The sequence below is a fragment of the Oncorhynchus keta genome, chromosome 1, assembly GCF_023373465.1.
Source record: "Oncorhynchus keta strain PuntledgeMale-10-30-2019 chromosome 1, Oket_V2, whole genome shotgun sequence".
Lineage (NCBI taxonomy): Eukaryota > Metazoa > Chordata > Actinopteri > Salmoniformes > Salmonidae > Oncorhynchus > Oncorhynchus keta.
In genome coordinates, this window is record NC_068421.1 from 20,335,896 (window position 1) to 20,358,193 (window position 22,298).

The 22,298-nt window shown below is 43.4% G+C and overlaps 3 protein-coding genes across 9 annotated transcripts in view; 2 read left to right on the plus strand and 1 right to left on the minus strand.

The window, feature by feature from the left end:
* Nucleotides 1-9,500, plus strand: samsn1a (SAM domain, SH3 domain and nuclear localisation signals 1a). 3 transcript variants are annotated; one of them, XM_035786103.2, is made up of 7 exons: nt 1-177; nt 893-1,102; nt 2,822-2,939; nt 6,573-6,724; nt 6,842-7,054; nt 7,444-7,591; nt 8,062-8,573. In XM_035786103.2, the coding sequence occupies exons 1-7, from the start codon at nt 121-123 to the stop codon at nt 8,106-8,108; spliced, it is 945 nt and encodes a 314-aa protein (XP_035641996.1). In that variant the 5' UTR covers nt 1-120; the 3' UTR covers nt 8,109-8,573. The 3 variants fall into 3 exon arrangements, with proteins under 3 accessions (XP_035641996.1, XP_052374250.1, XP_035641921.1); XM_052518290.1 differs by having other exon boundaries at nt 8,124-8,573; XM_035786028.2 differs by having other exon boundaries at nt 4-177; nt 8,430-9,500.
* Nucleotides 9,501-10,128: 628 nt separating this feature from the next.
* On the plus strand, nt 10,129-15,488 carry hspa13 (heat shock protein 70 family, member 13). Its single transcript, XM_035786228.2, has 5 exons — nt 10,129-10,473; nt 10,762-11,102; nt 11,259-11,472; nt 13,409-13,576; nt 13,826-15,488. The coding sequence occupies exons 1-5, from the start codon at nt 10,449-10,451 to the stop codon at nt 14,413-14,415; spliced, it is 1,338 nt and encodes a 445-aa protein (XP_035642121.1). The 5' UTR covers nt 10,129-10,448; the 3' UTR covers nt 14,416-15,488.
* Nucleotides 15,489-16,373: 885 nt separating this feature from the next.
* LOC118394578 (glycerophosphodiester phosphodiesterase domain-containing protein 5-like) overlaps nt 16,374-22,298 on the minus strand; it is a 122,922-nt gene continuing 116,997 nt past the window's right edge. For 3 of the 5 annotated variants that reach the window (XR_008136380.1, XM_052518293.1, XM_052518297.1), the window contains 2 exons: nt 18,606-18,718; nt 16,374-17,770 (listed from right to left, as the gene is read on the minus strand). Coding sequence is in view for 2 of the 5 variants with exons in the window: in XM_052518293.1 (XP_052374253.1) it covers nt 17,685-17,770; nt 18,606-18,718 (199 nt within the window). In the remaining 3 variants the exon portion in view is untranslated. Of the gene's footprint in view, nt 17,771-18,018; nt 18,274-18,605; nt 18,719-22,298 lie in introns of all 5 variants that reach the window. The other 2 variants (XR_008136379.1, XR_008136378.1) reach the window with 1 other exon arrangement.

The window sequence follows — 22,298 nt, forward strand, 5'->3', positions numbered from 1 at the left end:
CGTTCTGGGTTAGTTTAGTGCAGTTAACACTTAACTACCATCAGAGTTGGTCAGAGTACAGAAAGGCTTCTTTAAGATTACATTAGACTGAACTCTAAAACCAAACAACATCAACACAAAATGCTACAGAGGGCAGCCTCAAATGTTTCAGACAAACCAAAGCTCAGTAAACCAAAGGTAGGTGGAAACACATTATTTCTAAGTAGCATGTTTAAATACATTGAATTGATAACTATTTGTGTAGAATTGACAACTCTTTAGTGCTAACTACTCACAATAGTTAGCACTAAAATGTTATTCTAACTAAAAGAAGAAGCAGTGTCTTTGACTGATGATGAGTAGAAGTGCAGCAGATATATGGTCAAAGTTGTGAGGAGGGGGAGGGTCCGTCAAATTACTCAAAGGGTCCCCTAGATTGCTGCAGTGTGGGGTCCTGGTATGTAATAGGGATTTACTGGAATTATTCATAAAATACTTTTAGGTTTATGAGCTATTAGCTGTACCTCACAAGCACATCATGATAGAGATACACGCATAGTGCAAATGGGATTGAGTTCAAGTAGCCTAACGTGCCAGACTTCTAGGCTCAAGACACATTGCTCAAGACAATGGCGCAGTATTACTGTAAATCAAGGGAGTAGGATAAAATAATTAATTACCACTGATTTGGTCCCTTTCTCATCCTACACAGTACTTATATTTGTATAGTGTATAAAAATGTCTACCTATGTCATAAGAAATGTAAAAGGAAAGGAAATCATCAAAACCCCATAGTGATTTGGTGGTATGGGTGTGCAACATGTATTGCATAATGTTCCAGATTGAGTCCTGTCTCCTGCTGCCACTGTGGCAAACACATATTCAATGTGTCATCTGTGATCTCTCCATGCAGCGCTCCACCAGTTTTGGGCGATTTGATGGCATCAGACAACCATCACCAGCCGGACTAGAGGAAAATGTAACAAAAGTGACAGAGGAGTCTGGATGTGAGAGTTCTGATCAGACCAAACAAGGCAGCCTGGGGAAAAAGATGAAGGCCATCTCCCTAACCATGCGCAGGAAGATGGGCAAGAAGCACTTCAAAACCTTCTCTGAGGAAGCTGTGAGTTCCACTACAGACTGCCTCTTTCTCATCCTACACAATACTTATATTTGCGTAGTGTATAAAAACATCTAGAGCTCTTAAAATATTGCATATTTTCCATCTGACTGGCTATAACCCACATACTCAAATGCACCATTGTGACGTCTACCTATGTCATAAGAACACTCTTGTAAAATACACTATATATACAAAAGTATGTGGACACCCCTTCAAATGAGTGAATTTGGCTATTTCAACCACACACATTGCTGACAGGTGTACAAAATCGAGCCCACTGCCATGCAATCTCCATAGACAAACAATGGCCTTACTGAAGAGCTCAGTGACATTCAATGTGGCACGGACACAGGATGCCACCTTTCCAACAAGTCAGTTCTTCAAATTTCTGCCCTGCTAGAGCTGCCCTGGTCAACTATACGTGCTGTTATTGTGAAGTGGAAACTTCTAGGAGCAACAACGGCTCAGCCGCGAAGTGGTATGCCACACAAGCTCAAAGAACGCTGAAGCACGTAATGCGTAAAAATTGTCTGTCCTCAGTTGCAACACTCACTACCAAGTTTCAAACTGCATCTGGAAGCAACGTCAGCACAATAACTGTTAGTTGGAAGCTTAATGAAATGGGTTTTCATGGCCAAGCAGCCGCACACAAGCCTAAGATCACCATGCGCAATACCAAGCTTCGGCTGGATCAAAATCAAATCAAATGTATTTATATAGCCCTTCGTACATCAGCTAATATCTCAAAGTGTTGTACAGAAACCTAGCCTAAAACCCCAAATAGCAAGCAATGCAGGTGTAGAAGCACGGTGGCTAGGAAAAACTCCCTAGAAAGGCCAAAACCTAGGAAGAAACCTAGAGAGGAACCAGGCTATGAGGGGTGGCAAGTCCTCTTCTGGCTGTGCCGGGTGGAGATTATAACAGAACATGGCCAAGATGCTCAAATGTTCATAAATGACCAGCATGGTCAAATAATAATAATCACAGTAGTTGTCGAGGGTGCAGCAAGTCAGCACCTCAGGAGTAAATGTCAGTTGGCTTTCATAGCCAATCATTAAGAGTATCTCTACCACTCCTGCTGTCTCTTGAGAGTTGAAAACAGCAGGTCTGGGACAGGTAGCACGTCCGGTGAACAGGTCAGGATTCCATAGCCGCAGGCAGAACAGTTGAAACTGGAGCAGCAGCACGGCCAGGTGGACTGGGGACAGCAAGGAGTCATCATGCCAGGTAGTCCTGAAGCATGGTCCTAGGGCTCAGGTCCTCTGAGAGAAAGAGAGAATTAGAGAGAGCATACTTAAATTCACACAGGACACCGGATAAGACAGGAGAAGTACTCCAGATATAACAAACTGATCCCCCGACATATAAACTACTGCAGCATAAATACTGGAGGCTGAGACAGGTGGGGTCAGGAGACACTGTGGCCCCATCCGATGATATCCCCGGACAGGGCCAAACGAGCAGGTGTCCATATACTTCTGGTCATGTAGTGTAAGTCTGGCCAAGCAAGACTCAATTTGTATTGAAATTAGGTCTAAGTGACAAAATAGTATCCAACAACCTAGTCAGTATTTGTAAGTGGCTATGTTGAATTGTTAACCTAATGACACTTCCTTCCTTATATAAATAGCACTGTTATTTATATAGCAAAGGAATCCACCCTGGAATGATTTAGCTTACTCACATAGTGGCTTGTCCATCTTGTATTTCCCCATGCAGGGTGAGGACACTGACAGAGACCTAGAGGAGGAAACAGAGAGCAGTCCTCCTGTTGAGAAAGGCTCTGAAGAGACCAGCAACTCTCTGGAGAGCCTCTGCAGCGGACAGAGCTCCTCCAGTAAGTCCTCTCCACAGGGATGTCAACAGAAAGTCATGTCTCTCCTCATACAAGTCTGTAAATGAAGTTACACGTTTGTAAATGAAGAATAAGCTAATGTGATGTGTTTTCATTTATTTTATTTTACCATTGTATTACCATATTATTAAGATGGCCCCGGAAAAGAAGTCTGACGTTTTCCTATCCAATTGTGTTTTTTTTGTTTCTTTGAGTTGTTTGTAACTTGTTTTTTTTACCTTATTTTGTACATAATGTTGCTGCTCTCTTATGACTGATAATGTTGCTGCTCTCTTATGGACATCAGAATTGCGATTACTCACCATGAACTGGCAGAATCCTTTTTTTACTTTAACGAGTCCGACGAGCCCAACGCGAATGACATACTACTTTCCTGGAAACGTGAAGAGAAAGCAGAGAATAATGGGCCGGAGGGCGGACTGTCTTCTGAGAATTCGTAGGTGATAGAATAAACCCCCACTGCCTTCCATTCTGCTAGCAAACGTGCAATATTTGGAAAATAAAATCAATGACCTACGAAAGATTAAACTACTGGACATTCAAAACTGTAATATATTATGCTTCATGGAGTCGTGGCTGAACGACAACACTATCAACATACAGCTGGCTGGTTATATGCTATATCGGCAGGATAGAACAGCGGTGTCTGGTAAGACAAGGGGTGGCGGACTATGTATTTTTGTAAACAACAGCTGGTGCAAGATATTTAAGGAAGTCTCAAGATTTTGCTCTCCTGAGGTAGAGTATCTCATGATAAGCTGTAGACCACACTATCTACCTAGATAGTTTATCTGTATTTTTTTGTGGCTGTCTACATACCACCACAAACTGATGCTGGCACTAAGACTGCACTCAATGAGCTGTATTCCGCCATAAGCAAACAGGAAACGCTCACCCAGAGTTGGCGTTCCTAGTGGCCGAGGATTTTGACGCAGGAAAACTTAAAATCGGTCTTACCAAATTTCTATCAGCATGTTAAATGTGCTACCAGAGGGGGAAAAAAACTCGAGACCACCTTTACGCCACACACACACAGAGATGCATGCAAAGCTCTCCCTCGCCTTCCATTTGGCAAATATGACCATAATTCTATTCTCCTGATTCCTGCTTACAAGCCAAAATTAAAGCAGGAGCACCAATGACTCAATGAATGATAAGGTGGTCAGATGAAGCAGATGCTAAGCTACAGGACTGTTTTGCTAGCACAAACTGGAAAATGTTCCGGGATTGCTCCGATGGCATTGAGAAGTACATCACATCAGCCATTGGCTTCATCAATAAGTGCATCGATGACGTCGTCCCCACAGTGACTGTACATGCATACCCCAACCAGAAGCCATGGATTACAGGCAACATCCACACTGAGCTAAAGGCTGGAGCTGCCACTTTCAAGGAGCGGGACTCTAACCCGGAAGCTTATAAGAAATCCCGCTATTGCCTGCGACAAACCATCAAACAGGCAAAGTGTCAACACAGGACTAAGATTGAATCGTACTACACCGGCTCTGACGCTTCTCGGATGTGGCAGGGCTTGTAATCCATTACAGACTATAAAGGGAAGCACAGGCGAGAGCTGCCCAGTGACACGAGCCTACCAGATGAGCTAAACTACTTCTATTCTCGCCTCGAGGCAAATAACACTGAAACATGCATGAGAGCATCATCTGTTCCGGAAGACTGTGTGATCACGCTCTCTGCAGCCGATGTAAGTAAGACCTTTAAACAGGTCCACATTCACAAGGCCAGACGGATTACCATGACGTGTACTGTGAGCATGCGCTGACCAACTGGCAAGTGTCTTCACTGACATTTTCAACCTCTCCCTGTCCGAGTCTGTAATACCAACATGTTTTAAGCAGACCACCATAGTCCCTGTGCCCAAGAACACTAAGGTAACCTGCCTAAATGACTACCGACCCGTAGCACTCACGTCTGTAGCCATAAAGTGCTTTGAAAAGGTTGGTCATGGCTCACATCAACGCCATTATCCCAGAAACCCTAGACTCACTCCAATTTGCATACCGCCCTAACATATCCACAGATGATGCAATCTCTATTGCACTCCACACTACCATTTCCTACCTGGACAAAAGGAACACCTATGTGAGAATGCTATTCATTTACTACAGCTCAGCGTTCAACACCATAGTGCCCTCAAAGCTCATCAATAAGCTAAGGACCCTAGGACTAAACACCTCCTTCTGCAACTGGATCCTGGACTTCCTGACGGGCCGCCCCCAGGTGGTAAGGGTAGGTAACAACACATCCGCCACGCTGATCCTCAACACAGGGGCCCCTCAGGGGTGAATGCTCAGTCCCCTCTTGCACTCCGTGTTCACTCATGAATGCACGACAAGGCACGACTCGAACACCGTCATTAAGTTTGCTGATGACACAACAGTGGTAGGCCTGATCACCGACAATGACAGCCTATAGTGAGGAGGTCAGAAACCTGGCCGTGTGGTGTCAAGACAACAACCTCTCCCTCAACGTGAACAAGACAAAGGAGATGATTGTGGACTACAGGAAAAAGAGGATTGAACACGCCTCCATTCTCATCGACGGGCTGTAGTGGAGCAGGTTGAGAGCTTTGAATTCCTTGGTGTCCACATCACCAACAAACTAACATGGTCCAAGCACACCAAGACAGTCGTGAAAAGGCCACGACAAAACCTATTCCCCCTCAGGAGACTGAAAAGACTTGGCATGGGTCCTCAGATCCTCAAAAGGATCTACAGCTGCACCATCGAGAGCATCCTGACTGGTTGCATCACTGCCTGGTATGGCAACTGCTCGGCCTCTGACCACAAGGCACCACAGAGGGTAGTGCATACGGCCCAGTACAACACTCTGCTACTCGCTGTTATCATCTATGTATTATCACTTTAATAACTCTACCTACATGTACATATTACCTCAATTATGTAACGGTTTTCTTTAGGTGAAGTAGAGGCAGACCAAAATGCAGCATGGTTTCTTTGATTCATGTTTAATAACTAAAGATAAACACGAACACTACAAAAACAATAAATGTGAGAAAACCTAAAACAGCCCTATCTGGTGCAAAACACAGAGACAGGAAACAATCACCCACAAACACACAGTGAAACCCAGGCTACCTAAATATGGTTCCCAATCAGAGACAATGACTAACACCTGCCTCTGATTGAGAACCATATCAGGCCAGACATAGAAATAGACAAACAACACATCCAACATAGAATGCCCACTCAGATCACACCAAATTACCTTGACTAACCGGTGCCCCCATGTATATATACATTGACTCTGTATCGATACCCCCATGTATATAGTCTCGCTATTGTTATTTTACTGCTGCTCTTTAATTGTTACTTTTATCTCTTATTCTTTTTTTTTTACTGCATTGTTGCTTAGGGGCTCGTAAGTAAGCATTTCACTGTAAGGTCTACAACTGTTGTATTCAGCACATGTGACAAATAACATTTTATTTTATTATTACCATCATATTACAATATTAAGATAGGCTTGTAACCTTCCCTCCAACTCAAGGATACACACACAACCTATTCTTGGTCCATGGGTAAATCTGTGCAGTGTAATCAAATTGTGATGTATTGTCCCCTGTTGACTCAGGTGGTTTGGCCAGCGTCTCAGATGGCTCCAGTACCAGAGACAGTCTGAGACTAGAAGAGGACGGCTCCTACAACGGACACTTTTGTGGTAGAGCACGGGTCCACACAGACTTTGTTCCCAGCCCATATGACACTGACTCCCTCAAACTCAAGGTAGACAGAAGATAATGTTTCCAGAATGGGTGTATTGTGAAATGCTATGAAAGCTGTTTGTAAGTGCTGTTTCATGATCTATATGTATGAGTCCAATCTATTGATGTCTCTTCCCAGGTTGGAGACATTATCAGCATCATCAGTAAACCTCCCATGGGCATATGGACAGGGATTCTGAACAACAAAGTGGGTAATTTCAAGTTCATCTATGTTGACATGCTCATGGAGAAAGAAAGAGAGGAGGAGGCACCAAAGATCAGGCCTTTGAGGTTGAGCAAGAGACCACGACCAAAGACACTACTGGAACTACTGGAGCGGCTACATCTAGAGGTGAGTGCTCGGATGGCATGGCTAGAAGGGATCCATCTATTGTCAAATTAACTTCAGATTTGACTTTTCATAGCAGGTTAGGAGAATTAACCTAGCAGGTTAGAATAATTGGGCTAAGGTTAGGAAAAGGGTTATGGTTAGCTAAAATGACGTTAATTTGACAAAAGCTGGATAGCTTCTAGCCATGGTCAAGCTCGGACTCTTTAAATGACTTCCAAATACAGACACATTTTGTTCTTTCCTCTTTACAGTAACCAATCAGTGTTGTCTCAAATACACAACAAACATTTTTAATATGCATAAGCATAACCTAAAGCACTCAAATGTGAACAGATTAGTATAAGATTATGAAAGGTAGATGAGATGGAACTGTATCTTGTTTATTCAAGGAGTATGCATCTGCACTGCTTCTGAATGGCTATCAGACAGTAGAGGACCTGAGGCACCTGCAGGAGAAACACCTTATAGAGCTGAACGTGATGAATCCAGAACACAGAGTCAGGCTGCTGGCTGCTGTCGACTGCAGATATACAGAGAGTGAGTAGCAAAACCAATTTCTACTGTAGCCTAGCCCTACTGTATTTATATTTGGGCAAAGGGAATAGCCAATTGTACCACAGACATTTTATGATGCGCAGCACTACACTCAGGAAGTAACATCTTGATCTTTGTATGTTATAATAAGCAGATGCTTATCGCTGCTATTATTTTAGAATTGCTCATCCTGCTGAGTTGGCACCAGTCAGAGAGAAACTGCTTAAAGAGGCTAAATGTCTTCCTCTATAAAACACTGCAAGGCTCTGAAACATAAAATGAAACAGAAAGATTGGTCTCCAATCCAGATTAGGAAATGAGCAATACTAGACCGTTTCTGTCAGCTGCTTACAAAACAGGATGTGTACAATTAGCATAAAGGTTATTTATGTTTGTGTCCCCACATAACTCCATTTATGTTGGTTTAAATTAAGGTCATAAATGTCTGTTTGATCTAATTTCGGACCAAACAGATGGCACTGCCACCCTGGCTGAACCAGATATCGTGACTGTGGGCTAGTTTCGGACCAAACAGATGGCACTGCCACCCTGGCTGAACCAGATATCGTGACTGTGGGCTAGTTTCGGACCAAACAGATGGCACTGCCACCCTGGCTGAACCAGATATCATGACTGGCTGTTGGCTAACCCTGGCAAAGATTACCAGCCAGGGATGGATCTAGTCATTAAATCAAGCTTAATTCCATTTGGATGGTTTGAGAATGGCAACCAAAATTAATTTAAATTGACTTGGATCGGGGCAGCTAAGCTGGCAACCCACAGGAGTCTGTCTGGGTCTGAGGATCCAACCAACCAGACTGCTTTGTTCTTGTGTTCGCAGGCGATGATGTGAGGGAGAGTGAGGAGCCCTCTTCATCACACAGTTTGAAGGTGGAGAAGAGCGACTGTCCAAGAGACTCAGGCTGCTTTATTCTATCAGAGTGCTCTGAAAACAGAAAAGAGGACACAGAGAGCCAACCAGTCACACACAGGTTTTGACATGTAAATTACGATGGCTCACCATGTTTGTCTTTTCTGTATTTGGTTTAACAAGATGGGATTTAATTAATTACATTTTAAATGTAGCCAATTTTTCATAAAACCAATTAATTTATTCCACTTTTATGCACCTTTTATCTAACCTATTCATTCACATGAAGCGCAGGTGTCAAACTCATTCCACGGCGGGCCGAATTGCTGCGGGTTCTCACTCCTCCCTTGTACTTGGTTGATGAATTAAGGTCACAAATTAGAAAGGAACTCCCCACACCTGGTAGTTTATGTCTTAACAACTAAAACCTGCAGACACTAGGCCCTCCATGGAATGACACCCCTGACAAATTATATTTGACTTAAATCAAATCTTAATGTTTGTGTATTGTGCTGGAAACTATGGTGTGTGTGTGTGTGTGTTTGGTTTTACTATCCTTGTGGTGACAGAAGGCTATTTCAGGCTTAAGGGGTTAGGTTTAGGAGTTATGGGGTTGTGGTTAGGGTTAGGTTAGGTTTAAGGTTAGTTTTAAGGTCAGGGAAAATGGGATTTTGAATGGAAATTCCTTGTCCCAACAAGGATGGTAAAACAAACATGTGTGTGTGTGTGTGTGTGTGCACGGGAGTTTTTACATATCTTTTTGAGCAATCCTGGTTCAACAAAATGTACAGTACCAGTGGAGGCTGCTGTGGGGAGGACGGATCATAATAATGTCTGAAACGATCAAATGGAATGGCATCAAACACATGGAAACCATATGTTTGATGTATTTGATATTGTTCTACTTTTTCCGCTCCAGCCCTAACCACGAGCCATCCACCCCAATTAAGTTGCCACCAACCTCCTGTGAAATGTACATACTTGTAGAACTCAATAAGTGCAATATGTCACACATTAATAAAGTATTTATGCATCAAGTCATCTAATCCGTTAATTTGTACTGCACTGAATGTATAATATATTTTCAATCAAAATGTGCACAGAAAAGGTGTTGCAGTTGTACAATATTGCTACATGTTGCATGCCTCAAAATGTTACGACGCTGAACACACTCATTTGAAGGTCATATACGACTAGTGTTCATGGGAAAGGTTGTTGCTTTGCTTTCTCATCCAGTGTATATATAAGCGATAACGCATGGATTGGACTACGTTACCCAGAAGCTTTAGACTACATTATGGGTGAGTTCGTAAATTCGCTCAGAGTAATTTATGAAAGCTCAATTCCCGTTGAGTATGGCCGGTGTCAGTAAACCTCGGAAAAAGGCGTAATTAAATTGTTGCTATCAGCGTCACCAACGCTCTGAATAACATGAACACAGCATAACAAGCGCGAGAAAGGACGAGAAAAATTGTCAGAGTGAGGTGTTCTCTCATTTATGCCAGGAAGTAGCTAGCATGCTTGCTAACTTTAGCCAGTTAGATTGGGTGCTTCACTGCCGTTGTGAGCTCAGAACGCTCATATCAACCCTACTCCTCTGCCATAGCGTCCAGTATGCCCTCCGAGAGCGGCAATGTCCTCTGGCACTCCAGAGTAAATTTACGAACGCACCCTATAATGGTGACGTGTAGTTCTGTGGATTATCCACATGATTCTGGACGTAGAACAGGTCAAGATGGGTTTCATTAATTACTACAGTTACAATTGGCTATCGTAAAGAGGATATGGTTAGTCATAAAGTTAGCAGTGTATTTAAGGGTTAAGATTAAAATTGCATTTGAAGAAGATACATTGTAGATATAGGCGGGGTTTATGACTTAGTGGCTGTGGTAAATAGTGACAACATTCATCCATTCCGAAACTGATGAGGCGATTAGCCTATATTTTGTTTTACTACGTTTCAGTTCGGTGGTAAATCAATACTTGACAATGGCTGGGGAAATGTCTATGATCGGTAAGTAAGATTTAACTGTAATGTGTTTTTGTTGTTGTGTAACTAACCAGCTGTTTAGCTAGCTAATAGTAAGTAGCAAGTGGGCTGACAAATTGCCGGTGGTAACAGCTGGCTAGTTGCTACCTAATTCACAGTAGTCAAGTTAGCTGGAAAGGTACACGAAGTGTCAGAACTGTCAACGCTGAATTAATATGTAAATAAGTAGGCTATCGGTACCAGTTGTTAGTTCGCTACGTAGTCAACATCCAGCCCTAAACCCAAGTAATTTCTTTATCTTCCGTGTCGCAGGATCGGTCATTCTGGCTTTATTTCTGGCTGGCTATCTGGGCCAGCAGTATCTGCCTCCACCGAAACCCAAAGTGATCGGCCTAGATCTGGGGACCACTTTCTGCTCCGTAGGAGTATTCCACCCGGGTACCGGGGATGTGGAGGTGATAGGTGATGAGGAGGGGCGGAAGAGCATCCCGAGTGCGGTGTCGTTCACATCTACCGAAGTCCTCGCCGGTCACGAGGGTCAGAATCTGGCCGACAGCAATCCTGAAAACACCATCTATGATGCCAAGCGGTTTATTGGAAAGATATTCGAACAAGAGCTCCTTGAGCAGGAAAGTGCTCGTTATCCATTCAAGGTACAGTACATATTCCTGTAGTTACTTTGACAGTCAATACACCACGGTGAAAATGACTTAATACATCAGCATTTGGCGACATAAGCTATGTGTGATTACAGGTGTATAAATATGCTATATCAATGACTGCTGACTTTTGTAATACCTTTCTTTCAGGTGATAAACAACAATGGCAGTGCAGAGTTCTTTGTCACCACCAACCAGACGTTCACAGTTACTCCTGAATTCATTGGTTCTCGGCTGCTGCTGAAGATGAGGAAGATGGCGGAGCGTCACCTGGGTGTCCCCATTCAGAGGGCTGTTATCTCTGTCCCTGCTGAGTTTGATGAGAGACAGAGGAACTACACCATCAGGGCTGCCAACCTGGCTGGTCAGTCTCTATCTGGCAAAACTGTATCAATATCTGATGTGTAAACACTGCTACAGGAATTACTTCCACTGTAGAGCAGTTTAGTGTAGTCTCATTTAGAAACAGTCTATCATCCAGGGATTGACAATAAGGGTTGCCCTATTGCCCGGGGCAAGTAAAACCGAGCGCAAGTTGAGCCTGCTCTGGTTCATCCACATTGTGTAAGTGAAAGACATCATTTATGGCGAGCTGAGCTTGCTCTGATACATTTTTTAGTGATAACAACCAAAATACAAATAATTAAATTACTGATCTTTCCGATTCCTCTCCTATGGTTAGGTGAAAGGCAGGCAATATGTCACTAATGCTCGGCAATAGCTAATTTACATTTTCGGATGTGCAACTGCGTGAGACTTTAATGTCAATCCCTGATATAATTAGGTGTTTGTTCTAAAATAACTGTGTTACTTAATACTTACATACATACACTGTATACAGACCCCTGGACTTTTTCAACATTTTGTCACATTACAGGCGTATTCTAAAATGTATTAAATATAACTTTTCCTCATCAATCTACACACTACCCCATAATGACAAAGCGAAAACAGGTTTATAGACATTTCTTGCAAATTTATAAAAAATAAATCAATGTAAAAAAAACGTATTTACATAAGTATTCAGGCCCTTTACTATGACACTTAAAATTGAGCTCAGGTACATCCTGTTTCTACTGATCATCCTTGATGTTTCTACAACTTCATTGGAGTCCACCTGTGGTAAATTCAATTGATTTGACACCTAAGGTCCCACAGTTGACAGTGCATGTCAGAGCAAAAACCAAGCCATGAGATTGAAGGAAATGCCCGTAGAGCACCGAGACAGGATTGTGTTGAGGCACAGATCTGGGGAAGGGTACCAAAAGATTTCTACAGCATTGAAGGTCCCCAAGAACACAGTGGCCTTCATCATTCTTAAATGGAAGAAGTTTGGAACCACCAAGACTCTTCCTAGAGCTGGCCGCCCGTCCAACCTGAGCAATCTGGGTAGAAGGGCCTTGGTCAGGAAGGTGACCAAGAAACTGATGGTCACTCTGACAGAGCTACAGAGTTACTCTGTGGAGATGGGAGAACGTACCAGAAGGAAAACCATCTCTGCAGCACTCCACCAATCAGTCCTTTATGGTCGAGTGGCCAAATGGAAGCTAATCCTCAGTAAAAGACGCATGACAGCCCGTTTGGAATTCGCCAAAAGGCACCTGAAGGACTCTCAGACCATGAGGAACAATATTCTCTTGTCTGATGAAACCAGCTTGAACTATTTGGCCTGAATGCCAAGCGTCATATCTGGAGGAAACCTGGTACCATCCCTACGGTGAAGCATGGTGGTGGCAGCATCATGCTGTGGGGATGTTTTTCAGCACAGAGCCTGGACTTGAACCCGATCTAACATCTTTGGAGAGACTTGAAAATAGCGTTGCAGCGACGCACCCCATCCATCCCGACAGAACTTGAGAGGATATGCAGAGAAGAATGGGAGAAACTCCCCAAATACAGGTGTGCCAAGCTTGTAGCTTCATACCCAAGAAGACTCCAGGTTGTAATCGCTGCCAAAAGGTGCTTCAACAAAGTACTGAGTAATGGGTCTGAATACTTATGTAAATGTGATATTTCAATTAAATTTTTATACATTTGCATTTCTGAACCTGTTTTTGCTTTGTCTTTATGGTCTGTGTGTATATTGAGAGGGGAAAAAACTATCTAATCAATTTTAGAATAAGGCTGTAAAGTAAAATGTGGAAAAGGTGAAGGGGTCTGAATACTTTACAAATGCACTGATACATACAGAGTAGAATATTGGACATCTAATCCAAAGTCATTACGATTCCTAAGGGCTTTGACCAAATCTACACTACCCACTATAACTAACATCTGATTGTTCTGTTTACACCACTCAGGACTGGACATCCTGCGTGTGATCAATGAGCCCACAGCTGCAGCGATGGCGTATGGGTTACACAAGGTGGACGTGTTCAACGTGCTGGTGGTAGACCTGGGAGGAGGAACGCTGGACGTCTCTCTGCTCAACAAACAGGGGGGCATGTTCCTCACCAGAGCCATGGCAGGTAAGACGCTAATTTACTCTCAACTCCTTATGTTGTAGATATGCATGGTTTAGTTGGTCATTTTCATTTATCTTCTGTTTTTAAATTGGGCATACAGTACAAGTGGAACATTTGCCATATTGTAGTTAAAGATGACCATTTCCAATTAGCACAACTAATTCAAATCATACAGTACATGACCTGAAATGGAATCGACTCCGATAGTATTCTTGGGCTCAGAGAATGATCCTTGCTGTTGTCGTTTCCTAGGTAACAACAAGCTGGGGGGACAGGACTTCAGCCAGAGGCTGCTCCAGTACACCATGGAGAGGGTCCGCCTGCAGTACGGCGTTCCCCCCACCCTCAAAGAGGACATCCACCACCTCCGCCAGGCTGTGGAGGCAGCCAAGCTCAACCTCACCCTGCAGCCCAGCGCAGACCTCAGGGTACCCCTGCACCTGGAGCCCCAAGGAGACGCCAAGCAACCACCACAGGAGCCCACCAAGGACCCAATCCCAGTCATCTTCCAAGCAGTCATCACCCGTGAGCTGTTTGAAGAGTTGAACGCAGACCTCTTCCAGAAGATTCTGGCGCCTGTAGAGACAGTGCTGGCTGAGGGCCACCTGGGGAAGGAGGAGGTGGATGAGATAGTTCTGGTGGGAGGCTCCACCCGCATCCCTAGGATCAGGAAGCTGATCAGTGAGTACTTTGGGAAGGAGCCCAACACCTCAGTGGACCCAGACTTGGCAGTGGTGACTGGGGTGGCCATCCAGGCTGGCATCATGGGGGGCTCCTGGCCCCTACAGGTCAGCGCTATAGAGATCCCCAACAGACACCTCCGCAAGACCATCTTCAATTGATCTAGTCTAGAGGTAGCAAGGATGCCACCAGACAGATACTTGCCATATTAAAGGATGGTCTGCATTCTAACTGTTAATTGTGCTTCTCCATCTTCACAAGGTGTGCAATAGTATTATGAGGTTAAAATATGATCTTCAGCTGTAATATGTTCTCACAGAGAAACTCAAATTACACCATCACTTTTTTACGGTCAACCCAACTTATTAGACCAACTGTCATAGATTGAAAATTGTGTTCAACTCAGGGAACAACCTTTATTTCTAGAGAACTGTGACCAGCAAAGACACCTTCAGCTATTTATTTATTTCTAGTGCTTGTACTGTGGGAGGAGGGGGAGGGGTGTACATGAGGTGTTGTTTTTCAGTGGATGACAACGTGCCTGTGCCTTTTCAGAGAGCTGCACTATTAGGCTTTGTGCTTTTAAGTCACCTGATATGAAGAACCACTAGTCCTTTAGGGAGTCCTATTGATGAAGGCATAATGCTATTAGTTTCGGACCAAATATTTTTGCACACATTGTTACTAGCTTTACATTCAAACAATAGCCTCTGCTCAGCTTTGTATGGGTTAACAGATTGTCTAAATAAGGGACATGCTCAGTATTCCACTAACTTATTAGCCAGCATCATCATTCTGGTGCAATTGAATTAAGAATCACTGGCTGACAGATGTAAGTGCCATAAACACACAGGACTAGGCTTATGGTGCCTGTTTGAAGTGTTACCGTGTCTCACAAGACTGCAGGTGGACAGTAATGGTTGAGGCTGTTACAGCCCCTGGAATTAGAGGACAAACATGTTGACAATTGACATTCCATGATACAGTGAACATATTTAAATAATATACCTTTTAGAGGTTTGTTCAAGGTAAACAGTTTGCATGCATATCTTGTTGAACGTGCCTCAGATACTGCACAGTTCTCTAGCGATGTCATAGGAATTTATCTAGACCGTTCCATTTCAACGGAGTATGTAGATTTTTGTACTGCAAATTTTGCTCCTCCAAATGGCTCCCTTAGATATCTGCTTGTACTACATGCTGCTTTAAATAAATCCTGAATTATCCAAAATACCATTTAATCTTCTAGAGCAGTGAACAAAATTAAAGCCAGCTTTAATATACATTCAAACACAGTTCAGGACCCAACAGAGATTGCCATTGCTGTAAGAGAAAACAAGATGCATCTTGCCGTCTGCATTCCATTATACTGACGTTCTAGTCCAGGTGGAAGGGAAAAAAAGGACGTGATAATGTTCCCAGTACAAACCAACTGAAAATCGTGAAAATTGCATTTACTATTGTCACTCACTAGTTTTCTTCAGCAATGTGGTAACATCTTGCCACGTAACTGTACAATTGATGGAAAAACATCCGTATGTTTAGTTACTGGCATGGGCTACTGCATAGTAAATTCAGAAAGTATTCATACCCCTCGACTTGTTCCACATTTTGTGTAACAGCCGGAATTCAAAATGGATTTGTTTCTTCACACTACCCCATGACAAAGTGAATGCTTTTAGAAATACCTAAGTATTCACCCCTTGTTAGAATCACCTTTGGTAGCAAGATTAGTCTTTCTGGGTAAGTGTAAGAGCTTTGCAAACTTGGATTGAGTCTATGCAACATGTGACTTTTTACTCCTGAACTTATTTCGGCTTGCCATATCAAAGGGGTTAAATACAGACTCAAGACATTCCAGCTTTTCATTTTTAATACAAACATAATTCCACTCACATCATGGGGTATTATGTGTAGGCCAATCGATTTAATCAATTTAAAATGCAGTCTAACACAATGTGGAAAAAGTCAAGGGGTGTGAATACTTTGACGGCACTGTACATCAAGCGTTCACATACAGCAGGAATATGGTTGACATGAGCTAAATCTACACAGTCAACAGTAACACCAACCTAAATGGTGTTAGTTATCTTCCATCTAGAAAAATCACAAAAGGATATCACTTTGGTATCAGAAGCATTTTAATGTTGACTTTGAGGCACACAAATACCAAAGGAGTAAATGAACACAAGTCAATCCATTCCTTGACACTGTGTGAACTACTCTGATACTCAGCGTTGTCCCTCCAACAGCCTAGAGCTTTATTTTCACAGTTAATATAGCACACCACTTCATCACAAAATAAAAGATACCCTTTAATGTCACTCTATATGGTGCAGTTTGCTGTTCAAATGCCATTGAGAAGTTGGTCTGCAAAATATTTAAATGACTTGACTTTCATAAACTTCAACACTATTGCTATTATTATGCATCACATTTCCAATATAATCCTCAGACAGCCATAGCATATACAACTTTTGTAACATGTACACACTCCATGTAGAACTGCATACTTGGGGTAGGTGGTGAAATCTCTGCCATAATACACTGTTCACATCCTTTAAAAATCAAAACATTCACAATGAACCGAAAACATACCCAGCAGTTCTGCCTGAACACAAGCCCTGCCTGAGACAGCACAGCTCCACAAGTCATTCGATGTCACAAGCATGGATGAAGGAAATGCTGTTCAAATCATTATCTTACATCATGTAAATATTTCACTTAGTCGGAGAAGGCAGGACCCTCTGTAAACAGCTTGTTCGTGTTGTTTTTGTTCCTAAAAATTAGAATAGCACCCAAACGTGGCAGGAAATAGGAGCAATGCTGCACAAGTAGTAAAATCCTCTAAACTAAGAATTGGCTGTGCTATAAAGTGACTGCAAGTAAATAACAGTTTAAAAACAAACAAATAGGTTTTTAATAATAAACAAGCATTGGTAACTGGGGGGGCCTCCAAAGCATCTAGAGCAGGGGTGGGCAAACTACGGCCCATGAGCCCATTCAATCCCTGCCCACGGGAGGTTTGAGTGAAAAACAATATTTAAATGGGCCAATATATTTTCAAACCAATTGTAAAAAATAAATAAAGTGATCTAGAGGTGAGAAGAGGCCACAAATCTGACAAATCAATTGGTTCATCAATAAAAAGTGATTTTAGTCCCACATCTGTATTTAACAAGCAAAAACAAACCTATTTACAGAATGTACAAAGCAATGGGTGGTGCTTGCCTGTGAAATTTCAGTAATACAGCAGCCTGTCAATCAATCAGTTAGTAAGTAGGAGGAACAAACCAATAACTATCTGGATACACCGAGTAAAACAAGAGTAATCATAACAGACAGTCACTTGGAAGTCTTAATTCACTCAGTTTCCACATGCTAGTAGAGTCAGGTGTCTTTCAGTAGATTCACATTAGTAGAGTGAGAGTCAATGGGAGATGCCTTCGTTGTTGTAGTAGTCAAAGCCATTCTCCATGTACAGGTCCTCAGCACTGCCCACACCATTGCTCAACTCTGGGAGGCAGAAGAGTGAAGGGACATCAGTAGGTGTTCACACAGACCACGTCAATGCACATTGAATACACAGGACATCAAAAACAATATCACTGCAACATCATATCCAAACCACACGAGAGAAATCCCGTAGCTTCCTTAGCTCTGTATGTCACCACGTATCTTCTAAGACCTACTAGTGTGATTTTAGAGTGGTTTGGACTGACTGATGATCATTGAAGACTCATCAGCATCCCCATTAGACTTACCTTTCACCACCCACCAAGAGAGGCTGGTGGGTCACAGTGGGCTGTCTAGGAGCCCTTATACATGATGCAGGACTCTGTGGGCAATTGGGAAGGAGCAGGGGGAAGGGCGGGGCAGGCAGAGGGAAGTGGGAAGGGAGGGATGGAATGGTCACAGCAGCCAGAGGAGGATGGACAGATGGCAGGATGAAGAGTGGAGGTGGAGAGGAGTGCAGGTCACACACACACACACAGGATGAGACTGCTACTGCGGTTGACCTTGGGGAGGACAATTACACAAGACACTCAGAGAGATGCATGCTGGGATACGGTCACACACTGGCATCCTCAGATACTCTTAAAATGGCTTCCTTTCCTTGTCTTCTTTTCTGTGACCACTGATTAATAGGAGAAAGCAATATGACTGGCCAAAACAACCGGGCATCCACTTCATCTATCCAATGTCATCAGATCAGTGGTAAACAAACAAGGACAGGAGAAAAGGAGTGGAAGACATTTCAGAGTACTGGGATACAGCCAGATAAACAAACACCAACACACAATACAGTAGACACAGGAATTCCAGTTCTCTCGGTGGGGTCCTTCCTCACCGGAGAAGATGAGTTTCTCCTTCATAATGTTGACGTCTCTGCTGGACCTCCGGACTGCGGCACTCAGCATGATCTGTTCAGGGTTGTAGCTGTGCATGCCACTCAACCTCCATCTGGTGAGGAAAGGTCACACAGGGGTCAGGGCATCATATAGAGCAGGTCTCTCCGAACCCTGTTCCTGGAGAGCTACCATCCGGTAGGTATTCGCTCCAACCCTATTGTAGCGCACCGGATTCTAATAATTAGCTGGTTGATAAACTGAATCAGGTTAGTTACAACTGGGGTTGGAGTGAAAACCTACAGGAGGGTAGATCTCCAAGAACAGGGTTGAGAGCCCTGATATAGAGCCTCTGGTCATACCACAAAACTGCTGTCTCTGCTCTCAAGGACCTGTTCTATATGGAGATAACGGCATGTTAAAATGAGTCACCCATTTTTCTTGGAGATACTCTATGTCACCAAGTGTGGGCACTGGGCACCATTTTGCCTCAGTCTTTTACTTCTAATTGGCTGACCTCAAAATGACACCAAGCAAACAGACATATATTGAAGTTGTGTGCTGTACCGAATGAATCAAATGATTTATGCACACATGCATCTACAAGGACATGTACAAATAGAGTCTGAGCCAAAGACATCCCCACTTCTCTGAAAGCTCATACTTATCAGTTACTGACTAGCTGTGACGAATATTTATATATACACTAGATGACTGATAGGGGGCGGTGTGTTGAAGCCACCGTGCCTCCATCCTGGTACTTCCAAAATAGTTTCTACAATGTTGGGGAAGCTATAGAAATGCCTTTATTTATGTACATTAGTTTCCCCCCATTTATTCTATTACAGACACCTTAATGCATACTGTTACATTATATTATGTGAACTAAACATACAAATAAAACATTCCTTAAAGTATAATTTGTTTTAACTATTAATGTTATTGTACCCACTACAACAAAATACATGTCATTTTGTCCATGATCACATTTAATTGAAATACAGTAGGGAATGCCAATATGGCTGACCGGTGGCTTCAATGCCTCTCAATGGCCAATACATAGCATCAGCAATCCAGGGTTTATACATTGGTGGAAAAAGTACCCAATTGTCATACTTGAGTAAAAGTTAAGATACCTTAACTTAAAAGAAATGTACTTAAGTCACCCAGTAAAATACTACTTGAGTAAAAGTCAAAGTATTTGGTTCAAATCAAATACTTAAGTATCAAAAGCAAATGCCATTGCTAAAATAAATCAAATCCAATTGTATGTCACATACACATGGTTAGCAGATGTTAATGCGAGTGTAGTGAAATGCTTGTGCTTCTAGTTCCGACAATGCAGTAATAACCAACAAGTAATCTAACTAACAATTCCAAAACTACTGTCTTATACACAGTGTAAGGGGATAAAGAATATGTACATAAGGATATATGAATGAGTGATGGTACAGAGCAGCATAGGCAAGATACAGTAGATGGTATCGAGTACAGTATATACATATGAGATGAGTATGTAAACAAAGTGGCATAGTTAAAGTGGCTAGTGATACATGTATTACATAAGGATGCAGTCGATGATAGAGTACAGTATATACGTATGCATATGAGCTGAATAATGTAGGGTAAGTAACATTATATAAGGTAGCATTGTTTAAAGTGGCTAGTGATATATATTACATCATTTCCCATCAATTCCCATTATTAAAGTGGCTGGAGTTGAGTCAGTGTGTTGTTAGTGGTGGCTGTTTAACAGTCTGATGGCCTTGAGATAGAAGCTGTTTTTCAGTCTCTCGGTCCCAGCTTTGATGCACCTGTACTGACCTCGCCTTCTGGATGATAGCGGGGTGAACAGGCAGTGGCTCGGGTGGTTGATGTCCTTGATGATCTTTATGGCCTTCCTGTAACATCGGGTGGTGTAGGTGTCCTGGAGGGCAGGTAGTTTGCCCCCGGTGATGCGTTGTGCAGACTTCACTGCCCTCTGGAGAGCCTTACGGTTGAGGGCGGAGCAGTTGCCGTACCAGGGGGTGATACAGCCCGCCAGGATGCTCTCGATTGTGCATCTGTAGAAGTTTGTGAGTGCTTTTGGTGACAAGCCAAATTTCTTCAGCCTCCCGAGGTTGCTGCGCCTTCTTCACGATGCTGTCTGTGTGAGTGGACCAATTCAGTTTGTCTGTGATGTGTATGCTGAGGATCTTAAAACTTGCTACCCTCCCCACTACTGTTCCATTGATGTGGATAGGGGGGGTGTTCCCTCTGCTGTTCCTGAAGTCCACAATCATCTCCTTAGTTTTGTTGATGTTGAGTGTGAGGTTATTTTCCTGACACCACACTCCGAGGGCCCTCACCTCCTCCCTGTAGGCCGTCTCGTCGTTGTTGGTGTTCAAGCCTGCCACTGTTGTGTCGTCTGCAAACTTGATGATTGAGTTGGAGGCGTGCGTGGCCACGCAGTCGTGGGTGAACAGGGAGTACAGGAGAGGGCTCAGAACAAACCCTTGTGGGGCCCCAGTGTTGAGGATCAGCAGGGAGGAGATGTTGCCTACCCTCACCACCTGGGGGCGGCCCGTCAAGAAGTCCAGTACCCAGTTGCACAGGGTGGGGTCGAGACCCAGGGTCTCGAGCTTGATGACGAGCTTGGAGGGTACTATGGTGTTGAATGCCGAGCTGTAGTCGATGAACAGCATTCTCACATAGGTATTCCTCTTGTCCAGATGGGTTAGGGCAGTGTGCAGTGTGGTTGAGATTGCATCGTCTGTGGACCTATTTGGGCGGTAAGCAAATTGGAGTGGGTCTAGGATGTCAGGTAGGGTGGAGGTGATATGGTCCTTGACTAGTCTTTTCAAAGCACTTCATGATGACAGAAGTGAGTGCTACGGGGCAGTAGTCGTTTAGCTCAGTTACCTTAGCTTTCTTGGGAACAGGAACAATGGTGGCCCTCTTGAAGCATGTGGGGACAGCAGACTGGTATAGGGATTGATTGAATATGTCCGTAAACACACCGGCCAGCTGGTCTGTGCATGCTCTGAGGGAGCGGCTGGGGATGCCGTCTGGGCCTGCAGCCTTGCAAGGGTTAACACGTTTAAATGTCTTACTCACCTCGGCTGCAGTGAAGGAGAGACCGCATGTTTCCATTGCAGGCCGTGTCAGTGGCACTGTATTGTCTTCAAAGTTATTTAGTCTGCCTGGGAGCAAGACATCCTGGTCCGTGACTGGGCTGGATTTCTTCCTGTAGTCCGTGATTGACTGTAGACCCTGCACATGCCTCTTGTGTCTGAGCCGTTGAATTGAGATTCTACTTTGTCTCTGTACTGACGCTTAGCTTGTTTGATAGCCTTGCAGAGGGAATAGCTGCACTGTTTGTATTCGGTCATGTTACCTGACACCTTGCCCTGATTAAAAGCAGTGGTTCGCGCTTTCAGTTTCACGCGAATGCTGCCATCAATCCACGGTTTCTGGTTAGGCAATGATTTAATCGTTGCTATGGGAACGACATCTTCAACGCACGTTCTAATGAACTTGCACACCGAATCAGCGTATTCGTCAATATTGTTATCTGACGCAATACGAAACATATCCCAGTCCACGTGATGGAAGCAGTCTTGGAGTGTGGAGTCAGCTTGGTCGGACCAGCGTTGGACAGACCTCAGCGTGGGAGCCTCTAGTTTTAGTTTCTGTCTGTAGGCAGGGATCAACAA

What these genes read in the sequence shown, in the direction of transcription:
- samsn1a (XM_035786028.2), top strand. Translation starts at nt 121, where the DNA reads ATGCTACAGAGGGCAGCCTCAAATGTTTCAGACAAACCAAAGCTCAGT. An exon ending in CAAAGCTCAGTAAACCAAAG is followed by an intron (nt 178 to 892) that starts GTAGGTGGAAAC and finishes CTCTCCATGCAG; the next exon opens with CGCTCCACCAGTTTTGGGCG. An exon ending in AAACCTTCTCTGAGGAAGCT is followed by an intron (nt 1,103 to 2,821) that starts GTGAGTTCCACT and finishes TTCCCCATGCAG; the next exon opens with GGTGAGGACACTGACAGAGA.
- hspa13 (XM_035786228.2), top strand. Translation starts at nt 10,449, where the DNA reads ATGGCTGGGGAAATGTCTATGATCG. An exon ending in CAGGGCTGCCAACCTGGCTG is followed by an intron (nt 11,473 to 13,408) that starts GTCAGTCTCTAT and finishes TACACCACTCAG; the next exon opens with GACTGGACATCCTGCGTGTG. An exon ending in CCTCACCAGAGCCATGGCAG is followed by an intron (nt 13,577 to 13,825) that starts GTAAGACGCTAA and finishes GTCGTTTCCTAG; the next exon opens with GTAACAACAAGCTGGGGGGA.